Genomic DNA, 22,646 nt, shown 5'->3' with positions numbered 1-22,646 from the left:
GTGGACAAGGCCATGGGAGTGGTGAGTGCCTCCAGGTGTATATTGGACCCGTGCCCCTCCTGGCTGGTCTCGACCAGCAGGGAGGTGAGACATGGCTGGCTCCAGACAATAGTTAACACCTCTCTCCGGGAGGGATTCTTCCCGCACCTCCTAAAGGATGCGGTGGTGAGACCCCTCCTGAAGAAACCTTCTCTGGACCCAGCCATTTTGAACAACTATCATCCAGTCTCCAACCTCCCCTTTGTAGGGAAGGTTGTTGAATAGGTGGTGGCCTTTCAACTCCGACGGACCTTGGATGAAACTGATTATCTGGATTCCTTTCAGTCGGGTTTCAGGCCTGGTTACAGCATGGAAACTGCTTTGGTCGCACTGATCGATGATCTCTGGTGAGCCAGGGATAGGGGTCACTCCTCTATCCTCGTGCTTCTTGACCTCTCAGCGGCCTTCAATACCATCGACCATGGTATCCTTCTGTGATGGTTGTGAGAGGTGGGAGTGGGAGGCACCGTTCTATGGTGGTTCTCCTCCTACCTCTCGGACAGGTCACAGTCGGTGTTGATTGGAGGGCAGAGATCGACCCCTAGGCCCCTCAATTATGGGGTGCTGCAGGGTTCAGTCCTGTCCCCCCTCCTATTTAACATCTACATGAAGCCGCTGGGTGAGATCATATGCTGGCACGGGATTAAATACCACCAATATGCGGACGATACTCAATTGTATCTGTCCGCCCCGTGCCCACTCAGCGAAGCGGTAGAAGTGATGTGCCAGTGCCTGGAGGCTGTCAGGGTCTGGATGGGAACAAACAAGCTTGCACTCAATCCCGACAAGACTGAGTGGCTATTGATGCTCCTTCCCAAGAATGGTCCAGCTATTCCATCTCTTAGCCTGGGGGGGTGAAGCTATACGCCCCTCAAAGAGGGCTCGCAATTTGGGAGTCCTCCTGGATCCACAGCTGACTCTAGAACATCACTGGTCAGCTTTGACCTGGGGGGCCTTTGCCCAGGTTCACCTGGTGCACCAGTTGCGACCCTATATGGACCGGGAGGCCCTTTGGGTGGTCACTCACGCCCTCGTCACCTCAAGACTGGATGACTGTAACACGGTCTACATGGGGCTGCCCTTGAAGAGTTGTTCAAAATGGCTGGGTCTAGAGAAGGTTTCTTCAGGAGGGGTCTCCCCACCGCATCCAGAATGCAGCTGCGCGAGCGATAGTGGGCGTACCTAGATACACCCACATTACACCTATCCTCCGCGAGCTGCACTGGTTTCCCATTTGTCTCAGGACAGGCTTCAAGGTGCTAGTTGTTACTTTTAAAGCCCTACATGGTATAGGACCTGGCTACCTGAGAGACCGCCTCCTGCCATTTACCTCCCAGAGAGCATAAGATTGCACAGACTAGGCCTCTTCCGGAATCCATCTGCCGGTCAATGTCGGCTGGTGACTCCCCGTGGGAGGGCCTTCTCTGTAGCTGCTCCGGCCCTATGGAACAATCTTCCCATGGAGATCCGGACCCTTACTACCCTTCCGGTCTTCCGCAAAGCGACCAAGACCTGGCTGTTCCGGCAGGTCTGGGGCTGTTGATTTATGCAGCCCCATCTTAAACTATGAATGTTGTGGTATTTTCATGTTGTTTTTTAATTTTTTGTATGTTCCCCCTTACTTTTTATCTGTAAGCCGCCCTGAGTCTCTCCAGAGTTGGCGGCATACAAACCCTATAAATAAATAAATAAATAAATAAATAAATAAATAAATAAATAAATAAATAAATAAATAAATAAATAAATAAATAAATAAACAAACAAATCATGATATCACCAAACAAGTGCAGAAATAACTGGGGAAGGTCATCCAGAGTGTTGCCACTGGAGGTGGGGTATCATCTGCATGTTCTTAACAATCAACTCTATTGAAAGAGCAGTGTTGAAAGAGATTTAGGTCTCAATATTTATCTCAGTTTAGACCATGGATATCAAACTCACCCTGTCACATTGCCATCATGTAATGTTTCACAACATTTTTACCATTTGTGGAGCTGAGGTGGGCGTGGTCTGCGTGTGATGCATCTGGCCCGTGGGCTGCCAGTTTGACACCCCTGTGTTCAACAATGGATTCCTTCCCCCACTGTTTGGGGAATCTTGTTTTCCCTGGCTGCATAGCAAGTTTAATTATTCATTCATTTATTTTACCATTTGGAATATAATTTCAGTAGTCTTACAGTATTATTATTTTTTATTTCGTAGACAGAGATCATGTTCACATAGGCTAAGAATTCCATATTCATCCCACCTATTATGATTATTAATTTGTTTATTCTACTGATTGATTATTATGTTGGAATTTAATTTCATTAGTTTTGCACTATTTGTAAGTATTTTTTCTTGTTTTTAAATCATTGTATTTCTCAAATTGATGCAAAGGAAGTGTATAAGCAAATAATAACTGCAATGAAAAAATAAATAAACAATGTTAAAGTTATTTCCCAACTTTTATCGTCAGATGTTCCTTAGTGTTCAGGTCTGGCCTCAGGATGATAAGGTAGCACTTGGGGATGAAGATGCAGCCCAGCAGTCCAGCACTGGAGGCCAAGATGGAGAAGATCTGAACAGCTACCATGTATTTCCCTTTGGTGCTCAGGTAGGTGGGCAGGAAGGAGACCCAGACACTGCAGAAGACCAGCATGCTGAAGGTGATCAACTTGGCTTCATTGAAGGCTCCAGGGAGGTTCCTGGCCAGGAAAGCTACAATAAAGCAAATGGCAGCTAGGAAACACATATAGCCAAGGACAACATAAAACATGACGACAGAGCCTTCATTGCATTGAAGGATGATCTCTCCAGGCTGCGAGTGGAGGTCAGAGTCAGGGAATGGTGGTGAAACTGCTAGCCAAATGCAGCAGATGATAATTTGGACAGCAGAACAAGAAAGGATGATGGAGTTGGCCAAGCTCTTCCCCAACCATCTTCTAATTTTATTCCCTGGCTTTGTGGCCAGGAAAGCCAACACCACTGTGATTGTTTTGGACAACACAGAAGATACAGCTACTGAGAAGACAATGCTGAACATTGTTTGTCGGAGAAGACAGGTGGCTTTCCTTGGCTGTCCAATGAAGAAAAAGGAGGACAAGAAGCAAAGCAGAAGGGAGACCAGGATGATGAAGGAGAGGTCCTGGTTGTTGGCTTTGACAATGGGAGTTTCTAGGTATTTAATGAATATGATTAAAATGAATCCTGTAGTTAAGAACAAGAGTAGGGCGAAAGAGACCAGGATGATACCCAGATGTTCTTCATAGGACAGGAAGGTTATCCTTTTTGGGATACATTGGATCCTGTTCTCTGTTGGATATTGATCATCTGGACATTTGATGCACTTTTCAGTATCTGAGAAAACAGAAAGTAATATTTCTTTTATATTGCCCCCCTCTGCATTTCAATAAATACTTTTTTTGGATGACAGAAGAGACAATAAAGTGCCGTACTAAATGGTCAATAGAAGCCTGCATACATATATAAAACATTTGTCTGACTGATTATCTTATACCTCTCTTAGGGCAGCTAAAAGTCCAGCAAAAGGACCACCCAATATATACCACTGTACCAACTACAAGCAGAAAAAATAACATCAATTTGTTGATGCACAACAACCCTTCACTAATGCAATCCAGCATATTCTTATCCTACACTAACCTCACCTTATCCCAATGGTGAAGAGACTAACCAGGTCTCCTGAATTTTAGAGGAGTCTGGGCCCTTTGGAATTCAAGGTGGTACTTGATTAATACTGCAGGAAATGCAACAGAAAAGTTAGGCTTCCAAGAACATGTCTTCATAAAAGAAGGTAGCCTTGTTTTTTGAAAGGATTTGGAACATGCCTACTATACTTGCTCTAGTGGGACAAACAGATAACCTCAGCGACAGGAAGTCTCACTGAGATCTTGATTCTGTGCAAAATGCAGCTTTAAAGTGATTTGAATTGTACTTGGAAAAACACTATGAAAAACACGCGGACCCATTTGTCAGGTCACACGAGGCGTGGCCCTGTCATCTGTCCAACACACATGCGTGCATTAGACAACTAACTTCAGCCTTCTTTTCAGGCCATTTTCCAGCTTCCGGAGGCTTCCATAAAGCCTCCAGAGCACGAAAAACCGGCCCTATTGGCAAACTGGAAGTTTGGGAACAGACTTCCGGTTTGCTCATAGAGCCAGTTTTAGCCCCCATCCCCCACCCCGGGAGCATTCAGGGACCTCCAGGAATCTTCCCTGAATGATCTGGAGGGCTAAAACAGGCCCTAACAAACAACCCAGAAGTCTGTTCCCAAACTTCCGGTTTGCCCATAGCATTGGTTTTTCGTGCTGCAGAGGCTTTGGGAAAGCTCCGGGTGGAGCTGTTTTCACTCTCCCCTGGCTCCTATAAAGCCTTTGGAGCATGGGGAGGGTGAAATAAGAACACCAGGAGGAGTGCTGGTTGTGCACCCATGCGCTCTGGGGTCATGCACATAGCATTATGGGTGTGTGGCACACCTGTGCATGACCCCCTGCACTCCCGCCTCTTTTGGCATTTGAGCCAAAAAAGGTTTGCCATCACTGTTCTAAGTGCTCTTCAGGAGCAGATCCATGAATAGCAACTGCAATAATTCAAACAGGAAATGAATAAGGCAGGTCAGATAAGGACATAAGAAGAATCTCTGTGAATGTCCCTTTCGGGATGGCATCCACCTGCTTATCAACTGTAGCCATGAATCTAGGAGGATCCTCATATTGGGAACCACTGCCATCCAGGGAAGTGACATCCCATTCAGAGTCAGGGATGCCTTTTTACTTGTCCCTTGGGGGCCAAAAACAGAAAGACACTCTAACTTGCCTGGGTTGAGATGAAGTTGGATCCTTCCCATCCAGATCCATACAACTTCCAGTTGCTCTTCCGCAAAAGAACAGCACCACCTGACTGGCCACAAATGGCATGCAGATGTATTTATTTGTTTGTTAAGTTTATTTGCTACCTGTCTTGCTGTGGGTGAACTGTAGGCAACTTACAATAATAAAAATGGAGAAATGAACATATGTATAAATGTAACCGTGGTAAAGTGTAAGAATAAGTAAGGAAACACATTGCAAATCAGTGTCTCCAACTCCCAATCCCCAAATCCAAGACAAGGTCACAGTGCTGTGGAGGAATCCAATATCTTGTCCTCCAGGGTTACCCACCTTCCTGAGTAGAGATGGTCCCCTCTGGGCAAGGAACACAGTCATAGCAGCAAACTGGCTCTTTTTCTCGAGCCCTCTTGACAAATCCAGGACGACAATTTTCCACACATTTGGATTGAGGTAGAGACTAAGAGGGAAAATAAGGCACACAGAAATGTGTTGGACTCATCATTGATTGACAGATTTGGTCAACCTGAGTATTAGCCAAGTTGTCTCTGAGCTTCAGTTACATAAATATGAAATCTTAAATAAGTTCCAAATAGTTGGAAGAAACACAACTACAGACAGACTCTACATTTAGTTCTTCCCTTTTTCTTCTAGCATATCAGATTGTAAGAAAGTACCATTCTACTTAATCAAATCTAAAGGAATGGAATTGAGAAAAGATTAAAGCGAGTGTCGATTAATCACTCATGATTTTGAGTGACAACCAGTGCGTTCCTCCTCCTTTCTATATTGACATGCATTCCTCCATTCATCCTATGGCCATGATCTTAAAGTATGATGATCTAGTGATATTCAATTTTAGAACTGAATTAAAATTTAAGTAGAATATTAAACTTCTTTATAAAACCTTAATTATTGATTTATTAAAATACAACAAAAGTATAAGGAAGAAAGAAATATCTGACCAGCAGGATCTGAAAGATTTTTTTCTGGATTATATAAAATATTGGGAAACCATTCCAATTTAGGGAAATAGTTGAAAACCACGTTCGAATTGATATAGAAAGGAAAACTTCCTTACAAAGTAGGTAGGGCTGTCAATCTTAAAGGAGACAGAATTCATTTATTTATGTGTTCATTTAGTCAATGTATTTGGCTGCTATGCTGGTGAAAAAAGATCAAAGGTTACTATATGTAGATTTGTAGTGAATTGAGATGGAGTTGAGGTCATGAGTACATATCCCTTAAACAGGAATTTTTAGCTGCAGTGCGTGGGACGTAATTAGGAACACTGTATTGGAATGGGATATTTCTATGTCCCAGCTAAGTAACCAAGAAAAAGTTCTTTCTCTTTTCAAATGAAGTGCTCTCTTACAATCCAAAGGAAAAGTCTAAGTAGCATTTCCTTTCAAAATATATCTCATTATTTCAAATATCAGGAAGGGCTTTTCTTTGGTTCAGTTCTAAGGGTCCTAAGGGTTTGGAAAATCGAGAAAAGACACCACCATTTCACCAACCTTGTTAAGCAACTTTAACGGTAAAAGAGCATCTTTATGGATATTCAATCTCTGTCTTTCAAAACTCCCCAGTTGTGCTCGGATGGGATCCTTCTTGGGGAGAATTATCCAGCTTAAGATATCCAGATCTGATACTATGTCTCCATTTTGGTCCAAGTATAGTTTGTTTTGAGAAAGATTGAAATACTCATTCTTCTTCAGAAAGGAATGGAACTGAAATGGAAGCATCTCAGAATTCTAAAAGTAGAAATCTTAGTTTTCCCCCCCAAAAGCTGTTTTTGGACATGAATGTGTCTTCTACAGTTTTTTAACATGAAAATATGCCGAAGAAGGACACCATATCTTACTACAATCTTTAAAACAGTTTTGGCAAAATTTCTCAAATATATGTTGACTAAATAAATAATTAACAAAACATGTTAACTATACAAAATGTTCTTCAGCAACAGATAACTAATTTTGTTGTATTTATTTTCCCAGGTGGGAAAGACAACCAGATAAGGTTATTTACTTTATTTTAAAGCTACATTAAGAGAATCTTCTTTTAGTCTACTTTATTGGAAGGTTATATTAACAAACATTTTCCAAGTCTGAAAGTACAAATCTCCCACCATCTATTTTAAGAGCCTGAAAAATAACAGGAGGGGGTCCTTCCTCGTGTTTTTTTTTTTACCATTATGCAACTTGTTAGGAATCTAATCTACCGTTGGGTTGGCAATATATAAATCATATAGCAATGCTGTACCTGTTTCTTTAAATCATACTATAAAATGTGATTGGTTGCTGTTTCCTCAATCGACCATAAGAGTGAGCCAGAATGACTGTTAGCTCTCTGTTTGTTAGATGCTGGGCTGATCTGATCTGAGTGTTTTTGAAGCTGGCTGTTAGAAAGTGCTGTGAGCTATTGTAAGTTTTGAAATTGCTAGCAAACCTTCAGTAGCAGACTGCTTGTATGATTATGGAATATGTTATTTGGATTATCCCTTAACTGAAAATCATTGATGACTGACTGTCTTATCTATGTATGACTTGGACTGTTTGATAGACTCTGATACCTCTATTTCCACAAAAGTAAAAGCCTACTTAAACTGCAGTGTCTCTGTATGCTGGTTTGTGTGTTCTCCAACAACACTCTCACGACGCTTCTCTAAATGTACTCCCTCTCCCAATGGGGAGTTTCTCTAACACAACTGCAGAGCTGATGTGGCGCAGTGGTTAAATGCAGCACTGCAGGCTATTTCAGCTGACTGCAGTTCTGCAGTTCGGCTGTTCAAATCTCACCGGCTCAGGGTTGACTCAGCCTTCCATCCTTCTGAGGTGGGTAAAATGAGGACCCGGATTGTTGTTAGGGGCAATATGCTGACTCTGTAAACCGCTTAGAGAGGACTGAAAGCCCTATGAAGCGGTATATAAGTCTAAAAAAAAAACCTGCAAAATTTTCCCCAGCTGTTCATTCTGTAAGTAGCATCCCTCCCATGGTGCCCCAAGCATCATTTCCACATATCCCACTTAATAGATTGTGGTAATGCTGGTGATATAACTTGATTTCTTCAAAGTATTAATAAATTATTTTCTGATGTGATGACTTTCTAAGTGAGGGTTGGCTACAATGATAGTTCAGTAGTTAAAAACTTCCTTAAATTCTTTGATAATTTATTTGTCTACATTTTCATTAAAAGAGGGAGTTCAGATTAATAAATTATGATTTATTGTAAGAGTTGTATGGAGTGTTAGACAAAGCAATTTGGACTTTGTTTAAAAATCACAAGCCTGCAAACTATTTTTTGTTTCCTTTAAGGAGAGATACATAAGCAAAATCCAATGGGAAAAATATCTCATTTCCAGTTTATATTGGAGCTGACAATAAAAAAGAATCTGGAAAGATCTTTTCCAGCTGAAACTATCTCTGAATTGGAGAAGGGAGATAAAAGCTCGCTTCCAGTCATTGAAAATTTGAGCCCTGGTGGAGTAGCAGTTAGAATTCTGTATTTCGGGCAAACTATGCCCACAGCCTGGAGTATATATATATAATATATATAATATCAGTCTAGATGCTATAGCTATTGCTAAAAATTTAGCACAAAGGCTCAGGAGATGTTCCCTGTTATTCTGGAGGGTGGCACATGGGGAAAATTAACTCAATTACAAGAGAGGAGACTCTGGCTAAATGAGAGGAAAAGCTTCCTAATAGGAAGAGCGGTTTTAGAGCTGAGTAAGGAAATCAAAGAGGTTCAGTCTCCCTTTACTGGTTGCCTTAATTCAAAGACAGAGAAGACATCAGACAGAGATGCTTTAGATGGGATTCCTGCAGAGAAGAATAATACAATAGCAGAGTTGGAAGGGACCTTGGAGGTCTTCTAGTCCAACCCCCTTCCTAGTCAGAAAACCCTATATCGTTTCAGCTATCCAACATTTTCTTAAAAACTTCCAGTGTTGGGACATTAACAACTTCTGGTGGCAAACTGTTCCACTGATTAATTGTTCTAACTGTCAGGAAATTTCTCCTCAGTTCTAAGTCGCTTCTCTCCTTGATTAGTTTCCACCCATTGCTTCTTGTTCTACCCTCAGGTGCCTTGAAAAATAGCTTGATTCCCTCTTCTTTGTGGCAACCCCTGAGATATTGGAACACTGCTATCATGTCTCCCCTAGTCCTTCTTTCTCTTAAACTAGACATACCCATTTCCTGCAACTGTTCTTCATATGTTTTAGTCTCCAGTCCCCTAAGAAGAGTCGGGATAGATGGTCTCAGGGATGTATGAATTTCAAATTCTATTCTATTAATCTCAAATCAATACATACTGTACCTGACTTTATTTAAACATGCCCACATGGCTTTTATATTTAGTAGGATTTTTTTCATGTCAGAACATATCTATCAAATATGCCCATTGTTTGAAACATTATCTCTTGAGTGATTAGATTGACCAATCCTATTGGCATTTTGTAGCTCAAAGAGGTTGAGAAGGTTCCCCTCTATGTGCTTTGGATTCCTTCTCATGGAATCTTTCTTTGGAGGTCATACCTGCCATGGCTGCAGTTTTGGAGCCACCAATATCTCTTTGCCCTCCTTGCTTCTCTTTCTATATCTGGAGGAATAGGCAGCATTCAAGATATGAGCCAGAGTCTGAATGACAGTGTAAAGAAGCCTATCATTTAGGATTTGTGTCTTGCTCCTTTGTCCTTGGATCCCCACTGGCACTTTCTGGGTGCATCTTCTCCGCTCTTTGACAGAAAATACATTCTTTGAAAAGGAACAGTGAAAATACCCATGTGGAAATTGGTGTTCTAGAAAGATAATGGGTTCATAGGCATCATCTTTTGCGGGTTTTTTCTTCTGAAGGCCGAAGTACCAAATACTATGGTTGTGTTTGTAAACCTTATGCCTTCTCACTATCATTCCCCCCACGACTGCAGTGACCAAGACTTTCCCTTCAATGGGTCCTGGAATACCTTCAACTGCTAAATAGAAAGGGATAATTTGGTTCAGTTGGGTTTGGCGTTCCATGAAGTTAACAAAGACATTGACTTGTCTCCACTTGGTGAGGCCATCCCTGAGTTCTGGTATCATTGCAGTTTCTGAGAACTTTGGTGCTATGACAACACAAATTCCATTCCTGACAAGCATAGGAATAAAAGTCCTCATGAAATTCTCTCCATTTTCTGAGTCTACAGCAACGACACCAATCAAGGTCCATCTGAAATGGAGAAGCACTTGGACAATTGCTGGATACTCAATCCCTTCTCTGGGGAGCATTGGGTGGAAAAGGGGGAACTGATTTTTATCACCCAGAGCTTCTGGAACAAATACAGAACTGATCTGAAAAAGCAATGAAGATTGCTGTGTCATATTTGGGGTCAGATCAAATCCAAAATATTACCTATTAATAAATCTATCTTCATTCTTGTGAACATATTAAAATAGTTTGTTATTAAGCATTAGGCCACATTAAGCTAAATAATTCAAAATGCAGAATATTGACAAGATTGAATATAATTGAATTAAAGAAACATATAAAGCAATAAAGAATAAAAACAAAGGAGAAATCATATTTGTGTTGTCACGCCTACAATTTACTGCAATCAGACTCAGGTATGCAGATCTGAACTGAAATGTTTCAATTCAGTTTCAAGCTTGGCTTATAGACTTTAACGATTGGAGCTAAGGAAGATGGAGAGCTATGATTTTTTTTTTAGTTTAAGCAATGCATTGAGTCATGTCCTTGCTCTAAGTAAGATACTTTGATGATGATTGAGCCAACATCCTATTGCGGAGAAAACTACTCCAGATAAGGAAAATTGTTTGAAAAGTCACCTATGACTAGGATGCCATTTTTCACAGATGATTATTTTTGTCTTTGATTTATTAATATCATAGAATTATTATGAAAGTTGGAGCCAAGTCTTCTTAACAACCCACACAAACCCATTTGCAAGTAAGGTGATAATATCATATTATTAGCATACAAAAAGGTGTTAGAATATGAATTTAGTGCCTTAGGCATATGTACTTCATGATCCTTCATCAGTCCTGGTAAGCCATCAATATTTAGACTGAAGAAACATGGTTGAAATATGCACCCATTTCTTATCCCTTGGTAAATATTGATCCTATTTGTCATGGCTCCACCGAGCCCAAATCTCACTCTCAGACAAATGCTTGTCAAAAGGGTTTTGATCTGGGCCAAAAGTCCAGGTTCCAGTTTAAGGGAAATCAATTTCCTCCATAATATTTCGGTTCACTGTGTCAGATCCTGAACTAAGATCTATAAAGGCAGCAAAGCATTGTTTCCCCTGACTGATACATTTTTGGGGGTTGATGGTTGAGGGCAAAATATTTGACAATAGTGGATTGACTTTGTCTAAAGGCAGCTTGTACTCCTGCAAGGATGCATTTTTCATCTACCCACTGTCAACCCTACTCAATAAGAAACATGCATTTAATTTAGCCACACTTTCATTAACAGGTTCCTCGTTATTCCATTTTTATGTATTGAAATTACCATTACCATCTTCCACCCAACTGGAATATGGCAGTTATGATTTATATTTGTGAATGAACCAGTGAATAGTTGGGATATTGATTGAATAATTCAGGTGGTAAAATCCTCTCTGGGGGCTCTATTGCTCACCAAGCCCTTATGATCAATTGTATGATGGACAGATTAGGGTAAAATATATGTTGGCTAATATGCTTGTAATTTTATTTAATAAAATGGTTAATTAATGCTAGTGATAGCTATGTATATCAAGTTGTTTGTCAAATATAGTTAAGGTAATCCACTGGCATTATCTTCACAAACCTGGTGTTTGCTCACCATTGAAAATCTTATTATGAAAAATGCATGGATAAAATGCAAGCTTCCCATCACTGCCTGCACAGTCCTTTTAACAGAAATCCCTTTGATAGTACCCAGCGGAACTCTTAAACTTCACAGCTGTTCTGCCAATTACAGCAAAGTAATGAAGATGGTCTCATAAGATGAATGGACAGCTCTGAATTTGGCCCCTTCCTCACTAAGAATCCCAAGGCCAAACCATGAGTCTTACAATGGTCATGGTGAAAAGCCACACTTGAATTCCATACAGAAGCTACAAATGGATCAATTGCTCACTCATCACCACTACAAACCAGTGGTGGGTTACAGGAAATATGCCCTGGTATGGGTGTATCGGTGCCTGCCTGGAGCACTGGATACGATTCTGGTATAGTGCTCCGGAGGGGTCACCCTCCCCCCCGCGCTCCTTACCTGTCTTTAAACTCTTCAGCGCTTCTGTGCATGCACATGGCATGTACAGCTCCTGGGCGTCACTCCGCCAAGCAGCTGGAGTGTAATGGAGGCTTGCGGAAGTGTTTGCAACAAGATCCGGAACCCACCACTGCTACAAACCCTCTATCCACTAGATAACAAACAAACACACACACACACACACACACACACACACACACACACACACACACACCGTTGTAACCGTACCAGTTGCAACGAGATCCGGAACCCACCACTGCTACAAACCCGCTAGCAGCTAGATAACAAACAAACAAACAAACAAACAAACAAATACACACACACACACACCTGTGGGACTTTGTAGGGACCTACTAATGTTGACATCTGGATGGAGAGGTCATTGTCAGATCCATCAAGGACAGCCAAAAGTTTATCCTTCCTTCCACAGCTGTAGTTGGGAACGTTGGCTTCTCCTGTAGAGAGCATGTCCATCAAGGCATCGGAAGTGCCAATGGTGCTCAAATAGTTGTCACGGATGTTGTAGCCAAGTGTGAGATTTTGCAGCAGTCGAGAGTTCTTGTTTATCACTTCAAGAGCAAAAACGAATTTTAGAAGTCTTTTGTAATCATATGCACACCTGGCATTAAAAAAGTGATTCAAGTTATCTATAGGAGAATGGCAAGCAGAGCTAGAAGTATTATTTCAAAAGACCCACATCCACCCTCCCCCCATGAATCCCATTGACCCTTATCTAGTTCCAATTTAGCACTGAGCATTAATTCACTAGATTCTTGTAGATGTAGCAACAATTATCTCTTCTGTGATTTAAACTCAATGGACGTTCCTTATTATTTGCACCTGACATTATCATCATTACCATCAACAGCAACATTTTAAAATAAAATTCTCTTTTTTTCCCCTCCCCATTATACTTTAATGACAATATTCATTCAAAACCGAAGCAAGTCTATATTCATCTATTACCATTTAATTTTCTGAATGCTGAAAAGATGCGCTGGGTTTAATGGTCTAAATATATCATCAAAACATTTTTAAAAATTAGACAGGTTTGGTAATGTAGGAGTAAGTAACATAAAAGGAAAGAAGGCAATTGTTAAAACTGCAAATGGAGGGAATGCAACTCTACCATGCTAAATGACTTACACACGAAACTGATTTGAAGGATTCATCTTGAAAGACATTACTTCTGATGCTGATGTTGAAGTGGTGACTATACTAACGACATGATCTCCTGGCCTATGATAGCTCCCTAGTTTATTTTGGTTGTGGTGCTCAAAACTCCGTGGGCACTTTGTTCTAAGTTTTTCAGAGACTGGTTGGGATAACAGCAGCACCAGAAGCAGAATCAGGAGTGCCATAATTCGTGGACTTGCATCAATCCTCCTCCCATTTATCAACAAGAACAGGAACAACAAGAAGAAAAACACTCTCACAGGATAGAAATGCTAGTGGTTTTCCTGATTCAGACAGAGGTCAACCAAGCTCTGCCTGGAAAGAAGAGAAAAATACGTTCAAGAGCAGAGCCCCTGCCTATCACAAATTTTGTGCAACACAGAGCATGAGACATTTGTCTTTTTCTGGTGCAAGATTTCTTCTATGTTGTTTCAGTCTGACATGTACATCAAAGGCACTCATTGAAGAAGTCTCAATGGCTGGGCTGGGGATAATTATAGGGAAAAGCAATGATTCCTCTGGGGACCCTGAAGTTTTCCCAGAGCTCCATGAGGAAAGAGGTAGCTAGAAAAAAGCATGTTAGTTAAAAAAATCACAGAGACTCCCCTGGGGCCAATGTTCTGTAGTCGTTGTGGTGCTTCTTGTCAGGACATGTCCAGAAAGTGGAAAGTAGAAGAAGAAAGTTCAACACTCAGGAAATTGTCTTCTGCTGTTTTTCAATGTGGTCTCTTGTCCCCAGAGACTGCTTGAGATGAGAGCTGACTAAGAGACAGGAAAAAGACACCCACTCTTTACCATTAGCTAAATAGTGGTAAAGTGGATAAATAATGAAATAAATAATGGGAAAGTGGACAAATAGTGGGAAAACGAGGGCAGAAGTTATGTGTTTTTACACTCCCTCTATTGCCTTTCCATATTCACATAAGACACTAAGATCTTTTATATTTTGAAGTATCTTAGTGGTGATGCCCACAGTGTGGATATTGCGACCTGATTACTTGCCATAACCATCCAAAAACTAATTTTGAAGGACATGGTGGCCCTTCCTCTGGGTGTTGCTTTGGCCTTCCTGTTCCTGATGTCAGTCAGATTTCAGGTGGAAATGAGTACTGGTTTCTTTAACTTGTTCCTCTTGTAATTTAACCTCCAATAAATATCCATATATTTTTTTAATTACTTTTTCATCAGTATCTGCTAGAATTTTATCTAACTCAGTCATTTTATTGTAAAAACCTTTTGTTTTTCTATCTTCATTATATCTAGATTGTATCTGTACATATGAGTACCAATCCATTTCTATTCCTTCTTGTTTCAACTCTTGGATAGATTTGAGTTCACCCTCTACATTCAGTATTTCAACATATCTAACTGTTTGTTTCTTTTTATATATTATTGGATATGAAAATGCTTCAATCGTTGCTTTCCAGACTGGAATTTTTAAGTAGTGTAATCTTTTAACCTTTTCCCAATTTAATAACAAGGCCTTAAAATGAATATCTTCCTTTATATAATATCTTCTAAAATAACCATGTGCTTTAGTTCCCTTATACCATAAAAAAGCATGCCAACCCAACAGTAAATCATGATTTTCTACATTCAATAATCTAGAGTTTTTTAGTGTTATCCACTCCTTAATCCACATCAAATTTGTTGCTTGGTGATATAACTTCCACTCAGATAAGCCCAATCCTCCTCTAGTTCTAGCATCTTGTAACAGTTTGAGTTTTATTCTTGCTTTTTTCCCTTGCCAAATAAACTTCAAAACTTCAAAACTATTTTATTTAGATCTTGAAAAAAGTCCTTACCCAATCTGATTGGGATTGTCTGGAACAGATATAAAATTCTAGGTAAGATATTCATTTTAATTGTAGAGATTCTTCCTATCATTGATAGTTGTAGGTTTTCCGATTTTATCAAGTCAGTCGCAATTTGTTGTTTTAGTCTAATATAATTGTCCTCCTTAAGAGTACTGCATCTAGGTGATAAATATATCCCCAAATATTTAACCTTGCTTGTGATTTGAATCTGCAAAGCTTCTGACAACTCTTCGTTTTGTCTTGCTGGTATGTTCCTTGTCAAAATCTTTGTTTTATCTTTGTTTATTTTCAAACCTGCTACTTTTCTGTACTCCTCTATTCTTTCTAACAATTTGGGTGCTGTTTCTAGTGGATCTTCAAGAATGAAGACCAAATCATCTGCAAACGCTTGTAGCTTGTATTCTTCTTTTTTAATTTTCATTCCTCTTATTTCTTCTTCTCTAATCTTTCTATTTAAAACTTCTAATGTTAAGACAAAGGGTAATGGTGATAATGGGCAACCTTGTCTCATACCTCTCTTTATTTCAATAGAATCTGTCAATTCTCCATTTACCATTATCTTTGCTGTTTGTTTCTGATATACCATTTGTATGGTTTGGATAAATTTCTTACCAAAGTTCATCTGTTCCAATTGTAGAAACATAAATTGCCAGTTCACATTGTCAAAAGCCTTCTGTGCCTCAAGAAACATCAAAGCCATTTGTTTTTTGGGATGAGCCTCATAATATTCCAAAGTATTCAAAATCATTCTCATATTGTCTTTAATTTGTCTCTTTGGTAAAAAAAAAGGTTTTGGTCTGAGTGGATAAAACTATTTAAGTATTTTTTTGAGTCTCTCTGCTAGTATAGATGCAAATAGTTTGTAATCTCAATTTAATAAAGAAATTGGTCTATAATTCTTAGTTTGTGTTAAATCAGTCTCCTCCTTGGGTAGCAATGCAATGTATGCTTCTGACCATGATTTTGGTATTCTACTCTCAGATATCACTTCATTCATGACTTCTAAGAGTGGGAGAGTCGAGGTTTCTTCAAATGTTTTCTAGAATTCCACAGGTAGTCCATCCGGACCTGGGGCTTTTCCATTGTTTTGTTTTTTAACTGTTTCTGTTAACTCCATCATTGTTATTTTACTTTCCAACATCGTTCTAGTTTCATCTGATATCTGGGGAAGATTAGCATCCTGTAAATACTTTTTAACTCCTCCTTCTTCCACTTTTTCTTGTTCCTACAGCTTAGCATAGTAGTTGTGTATAATTTTCTTTTTCTCAGCATTTCCATATTGAATTTGTCCTTGCTCATCTCTAAATTGGAATATTTTCTTTGCTTCTCTCTCTTTTTTCAGCTTATATGCCAACCATCTGCCTGGTTTATTTGCATTTTCAAAGTAATTCTGTTTAGTGCCTCTAATTTTTTGTTCCAGTTCTTCCTTTTCCAGTAGATCCATTTTATGTTTAATTATATCCATTTTTATTTTAACTTCTTTTTTTGTGGTGATCTCTGTAACTCTCTTTCAAGTATTTTATAGTCGTTGTCTAGAGCTTTATGCGTTTATCTTTTCTTTGAATTTTTCTTCCTTGTATAGTCTATTATCAGACCTCTAGTGACAGCCTTCATTGTATCCCAAAGATTCTGCATTGATGTATCTTCTTTGTTATTTTCTTCAAAGAAAAAGGCCAGTTCTTTTTCCATTTTTTGTACAAAGTCTTTTTCTTTCAATATATTTAGTGTCTATCTAGATGTTATCCTTTGGCCTTTCCATTTAACTGTAATTGGATTATGGTCCGCCCAAGTGCTTGTTTCAATCTCAATTTCTTGTACATTGCAAATCAATTCTGCTGAGGCCCATATCACATCAATTCTGGAGAATGATGAATGTCTATTTGAATAGAAAGTATATTGTTCTTTTTTAGTATTTATTTCACTCCATATATCTTTTAAATTTATTTCATCTATCATCCTGAAGAAGGATTTCGGAAGCAGTTTTCTATTTAGCTTCATTTTTTTGTGTGTGTTTTGTTATTCATGTTCTGGTTTACAATGCCATTGAAATCTCCCATCATACAAATATCAACATAGTCCAAATCCGAGATTCTTTTATGCAATTTTTTTATAAAATTCATCTTGCTTCTCATTAGGAGCATAGATTCCAATTAGAAGTGTTTTTTTATATCCATAATTTCCACCATCAAAATTCTTCCCTCTTCATCTGCATAAATTAATTTCGCTGGAATATTATCTTTAATATAGAAGATCACTCCTCTTTTCTTACAATTCGCCAGTGTAGCAAACATTTTCCCAAGCTTTGATTGTGTTAGTAGGTGTTCATGTCTCTTTTGAATATGTACTTCTTGTAGGCAGATTATGTCAAGTTTTAACTTTTCTAATTTGTGAAATGTTTTCTTTCTTTTAATTGCTGAGTCAAGTCCATTAATATTGATTGTAACCATTTTTCTTTCCTCCATGTTTATACTTTATATACAGGATTTATAGCTCTAGTAGATCTGGGTTCTCGTTGTTCTCTGTGACTTACACCCCCCCACCACAGTTTCCTCTTTATTATTTCCGCCTACAGCTTCTTCTACTTTTTCAGTCTCAATTATAGGTGCCTCCAGTAGTTGTGCCACTAATTCATCTTTTCCAGTTTTCTCAGCCGTTTCTCTGAAGTATTCTGCATAGAAAGCTTATGCCTTATCAATTGTATCTATCCTGTATCTTTGTCCTTGCCATGTAAATAGTAGACCTTCTGGTATGAGCCATTTGTAATTAACACCTTTTTAAATCAGAACTTTAGTCAAAAAATGATATTCTCTTCTCTCTCACTCCTCTCGGAATTTGTTTCAGAACTACAATCTCCTTGCTTTTATATTCTAATTTTTTATCTCTCATTTTCTGTAGAATTTGTAGTTTGATTGTTTTCTTGGTAAATCTTACATGGACTTCCCTTTGAAGAGCATTTCTCATTGCATGCTTTGTATGTACTCAGGACACTTCATCTATGCCATCCATCATCTTCTCCTAGAATATCTCTAATACGTTTGTCAATATCTCGGATATTATCTGTACTAGGTTCTCTCCTCTTTCTTATTCTATGTTTTGAAATCTTAAGAAAAATTCAGACCTATCCATCTCCTATCTTAATATTCCACTGCTCTCCCTTTCCAGGTCGCTCAGTCTACTGTCTAACTTCTCAACCTTCTTCTCTTCTTGTTGAACTTTTTCTTCAATTTTTTGAACTCTGTCTTCATATTTCATCATCCAGTTTTACATATTCTCTCCATATGGAGAGAATTTCATGAGGACCTTGACTACTTTGCTTGTCAAGAGTGGAATTTGTGTTGTTAAAACACAACAGTTATCCAAAACTGGACATACAGCATTCCTCATGGATGCCCTCTCTAAGTTGAGACAAGTCAATGTTTTTCTTCACTATATAGAATATGGTGCTGTTTTGGACAGAATTATTCCTTTCCATTTAACATTCATATGTTGCCAGGGCCCATTGAAGGGAAAGTCTGGATCACAACACTCATTGGACTATATCCGCTGAGAAATGACAGATATCTTAAATATGTGAATAGCATCTTGACAGTTGGTTTTCAGGAAAAAAGCAGATAAATTATGCCTTTTAATCCACATTTTTTCTTGAGTCACCGTTTGGAGATCAGTCTTTTTACTGTTCTTTTTCAAAACACATCTTTTCCAAAAAAAATTAGCCTCCTCACAGGTCCACCATAAAGGGTAATATGTATTGATTTGCACTTCCAACATTTTGGAGATATATTTGTTAAGATTTTAGCTAACCTTGTTGGTGCGAGGTGCCATCTGTAAAACATTTTGTACTAGTTTTCCTTCTATGCAACTGATAGTGTCATTTTTATCTTTGTTCCCCCAAAATTTTCCCATTTGTCTAATTCAATATTATAGCCAAAATTCTGGGGTGGAGCTTCACATTGCAGTGTGAAGATGGACTTTCAGGCTTCTCCTGAATGTCCATCTAATTCAGATCATCTGGACAGTTCTTTTTGGACCTAAGCTGTCCCGAAGAGACAGTGAAAGGTAGGGGGAGATCCAGTGGTCCCAGAGACACCCGCAAGGTCTCTGGTGACCCAGGAAAAAACTCCTTTGCCAGTGATCCCGAGTCAGCCACCAGGCTGCTGAAGCTGCTGACAGTTCCTACATGCAAGCACTGGAGAGAAGCATGTTGTGTTGGTGAGACTTTTTAAACCCTGTTTTCTATTGGAAAGAGAACACCCTAAATTTGGAAACTTAATTTAAAATAAGGCTGACTAGAGAGAAAAGCGGCAGATATAAGTTGGAAGGGACCTTGGAGGTCTTCTAGTCCAATTCCCTGCCATGATAGGAAACCCTATTTCAGACAAATAGTTATCCAACATCTTAAAAACTTCCAGTGTTGGAGCATTCACAACTTCTGGAGGCAAGTTGTTCCACTGATTAATTTTTCTAACCATCAGGAAATTTCTCCTCAGTTCTAAGTTGCTTCTGTCCTTGATTAGTTTCTACCCATTGCTTCTTGTTCTACCCTCAGGTGCCTTGGAGAATAGTTTGACTCCCTCTTCTTTGTGGCAACCCCTGAGATATTGGAACACTGCTATCATGTCTCCCTTAGTTCTTCTTTTCATTAAATTAGGCATACCCAGTTCCTGCAATTGTTCTTCATATGTTTTAGTTTCCAGTCCCCTAACCATCTTTGTTGCTCTTCTCTGCACTCTTTCCAGAGTCACCACATCTTTTTTACATCATGGCGACCAAAACTGAATGCAGTATTCCAAATGTGGCCTTACAAAGTCATTATAAAATTGTATTAACACTTCACATGATATTGATTCTATCCCTCTGTTTGTGCAGCCTGGGGTCTGTATGGGTCTGTAAAATCTAGGGGCATTTTATTATTTATTATTTTATTATTTTTATTACATTTCTGATATTGAAAACTTCATCACAACTGGATATTGTAGGAATTACTGATATGTATTAATGAACCTTCCAGAAAGCAGAACTTTCTGTCAGCTGAACTGACAGAAGAAGCTTCATTGCTTTTCTACATTTTATGATGAATTTCATCACAAATATTTTAGGGTAAAAAAAGTTGACGTTTTCTAATATGCTTGACATTTTAAATTAATAATACTGGTCCTTATGAGTCCATAAATCATATGTGTTTCATCAGTTATAAGCAAGATAATCAATTTGGATCATTTTCATGAATCTCAGTTTTGTTTACCATTAAAATATTATTATTGTTAAGATTATGTTCAAAAGATCCCTCTCTACTTCATCTTCCTTTTTTATAGAAGACCCTTTGATTGATCACAGAGCTTCTCATATTCCCAAGTGAGCAGAAAAAGACAGCAATGATGATGATGATAAAGATGATGATGATAATGGTGGTGATATGATGAAGATGTCATGAGAGGAGAGGATATCACTATATTGATCCTTGCCCTCTCCACATTGTGGATCCCAGTCCTTAACTATGACACCAAGACTGGCCATGAAGAGAAGTAGTATTTCACATTGGATCCATTGCATATCAACTCACTACCCACTCTACTTACCTATGGAAAAACAGACATTAGAAACCTGAGGGATTTTGTAGGTGCCTCCTAATGTTGACATCTGAATGGAGATTCTTCAGGAGCTCCATCCACAAGAGCCAAAATGTTGTCCTTCCTGCCACAGCTGTAGTTGGGGACATTCACTTCTCCAGTAGAGATCATCTCCAGCAAGGGATCTGAAGTTTCAAGTACATTCAAATAGTTGTCATAGATGTTGTAGCCAAGTGTGAGATTGTTCAGGAGCTGGTGTTTTTTGTTAAGCACTTCAATATTGAAAATCACACGTAGTATTCTTCTACTTTGATAAGTAAAACTAGTATAAAACTACAGTCATGTTAATTTTTGGCATCATCAACAGCAACAACCAAATACTTTTTCTCTAGTGTGAGATTTTGCAGAAGCCGAAGGGACTTGTTGACCATTTGAATATTAAAAATGTAGCATAATATTCTTAACTTATCAAAAGGTAAACTAATGAAAAAAATATCCTTGTTATCATAATTAAGAGGAATAACAAAATATGTTTTCAATTTAATCCACTTTGTCTCCACAAGCTTTCTGAGTTCTTAAGCCAATACTGATCCCAAGCTAGAAGCAAATTATAGTTACTCTTTTAAGGAGTGTTGGGGAGATGAGAAGGAGATAGCTTTCCACTAAGATTAAGAATTACACATGAGCCATTATTTTTAGCTGAACTAATTTTCAATTGCCAAGTAACCAAGACTCTAAAATCATCCAATCATTAAGGTAGAACCATCATAATAAGAAGAGGCTGTTATGAAACAATATGAAATAAGAGAAAAGCAGTTCTAAAAGAAACTCATTTTCTGCTCCTATAAAGATCATTCATTGAATATGAATGAATGGTTATAAAATATGTAAATAGGCTGGGCAGAGGCAACTGCAACCCATTCAGTAACTACTTTAAACTAAGATCACTATTCAAGTGATAAGTCAGGATTCGACCAGGAAAGATATATAATCTGGAGTTTTTTCGTTTCTTTTTTTTTTTGTCCCATATTTGGATTTGAGTTTTTTATACAAAATAAGTCAAAAGAGAGAAACAATGGAAATAAAACATTTCTAGAAATTAGACAGGTCCTACAATACAGGTAAAGCAAAATAAGAGAAAAATAATGAGAGTGTTAGGACTGCAAATAGAGGGAATGCAACTCCATCACACTGAATGACTTAGGTGTCAAACTGACAATAAGGAGCCGTGTTGAAAGGCAACATTCTTGGGCGTGTTATTTTTGTTCCAGTGGTGATCATACTAATGAGATGGTCTCCTGGTCTGTAATAGCCCCATGGTTTTTTCTCATCCTGGTGCTCAAGGCTCAGTGGACACTTCATGCTAAGCTTCCCATAGACTGGATGGAACAGAAGGATCACTAGCAGAAGCAGAAAAGCCATGAATTATGGAGTTGAATCAATCAAACAAAACTGAATCAATCGCCTTCCAGTTTCTAAATGAGTACAAGAAGAAGAGTTAGATGATTTCACAGCATCCTTATAATACGCAATTCTAATGACCTTCCTGATTTAGACAGAAAAAAAACTAAGCTTCACCTGGAAAGGAAAGAAAGTACATTCAAGAACACAGTCCCTGCCTGTCCCCAACCTGGTGCTACAATATGCGTGCTGAGGCATTTATTCTTTTCTGATGCAAGATAGCTTCCATGTTGTTTTAGTTTGATGTTTATCTCACAGACAGTCACTGGAGAAGTAGCAGAAGAGGTCTCAAAGACCAAAATTTTAAAAATTATAATGAGAAACAATTTCTTTGGGGATCTTAAATTTCTTCAGGGCTCCATTGGCGGACGAGTAGCTAGAGAGAGGGGGAAAAACATCCTAGGGGAAAATCACAAACGCCCCCTGGGGGCATTGTTTTGTAGTGGTTGTACTCCTTCCTGTCCCATCTTGTCCAGAAAGTGATGCTGGA

General features: G+C 38.8%; 1 protein-coding gene across 1 annotated transcript; it reads right to left on the bottom strand.

The window, feature by feature from the left end:
- Nucleotides 1–2,473: 2,473 nt before the first annotated feature.
- LOC116502523 (vomeronasal type-2 receptor 26-like) lies at nt 2,474–22,057 on the bottom strand. Its single transcript, XM_032208404.1, has 4 exons — nt 21,913–22,057; nt 12,490–12,704; nt 9,411–9,468; nt 2,474–3,378 (listed from the first exon to the last, which is right to left on the bottom strand). Exons 1-4 carry the CDS (start codon nt 22,055–22,057, stop codon nt 2,474–2,476), a joined length of 1,323 nt encoding a protein of 440 aa, XP_032064295.1.
- Between the last annotated feature and the right edge of the window lie 589 nt (nt 22,058–22,646).

The sequence above is a fragment of the Thamnophis elegans genome, chromosome 2 (genome assembly GCF_009769535.1).
Source record: "Thamnophis elegans isolate rThaEle1 chromosome 2, rThaEle1.pri, whole genome shotgun sequence".
Lineage (NCBI taxonomy): Eukaryota > Metazoa > Chordata > Lepidosauria > Squamata > Colubridae > Thamnophis > Thamnophis elegans.
Note: the sequence above shows the minus strand (reverse complement) of the source record. Positions and strands in the feature narration are given on the sequence as shown.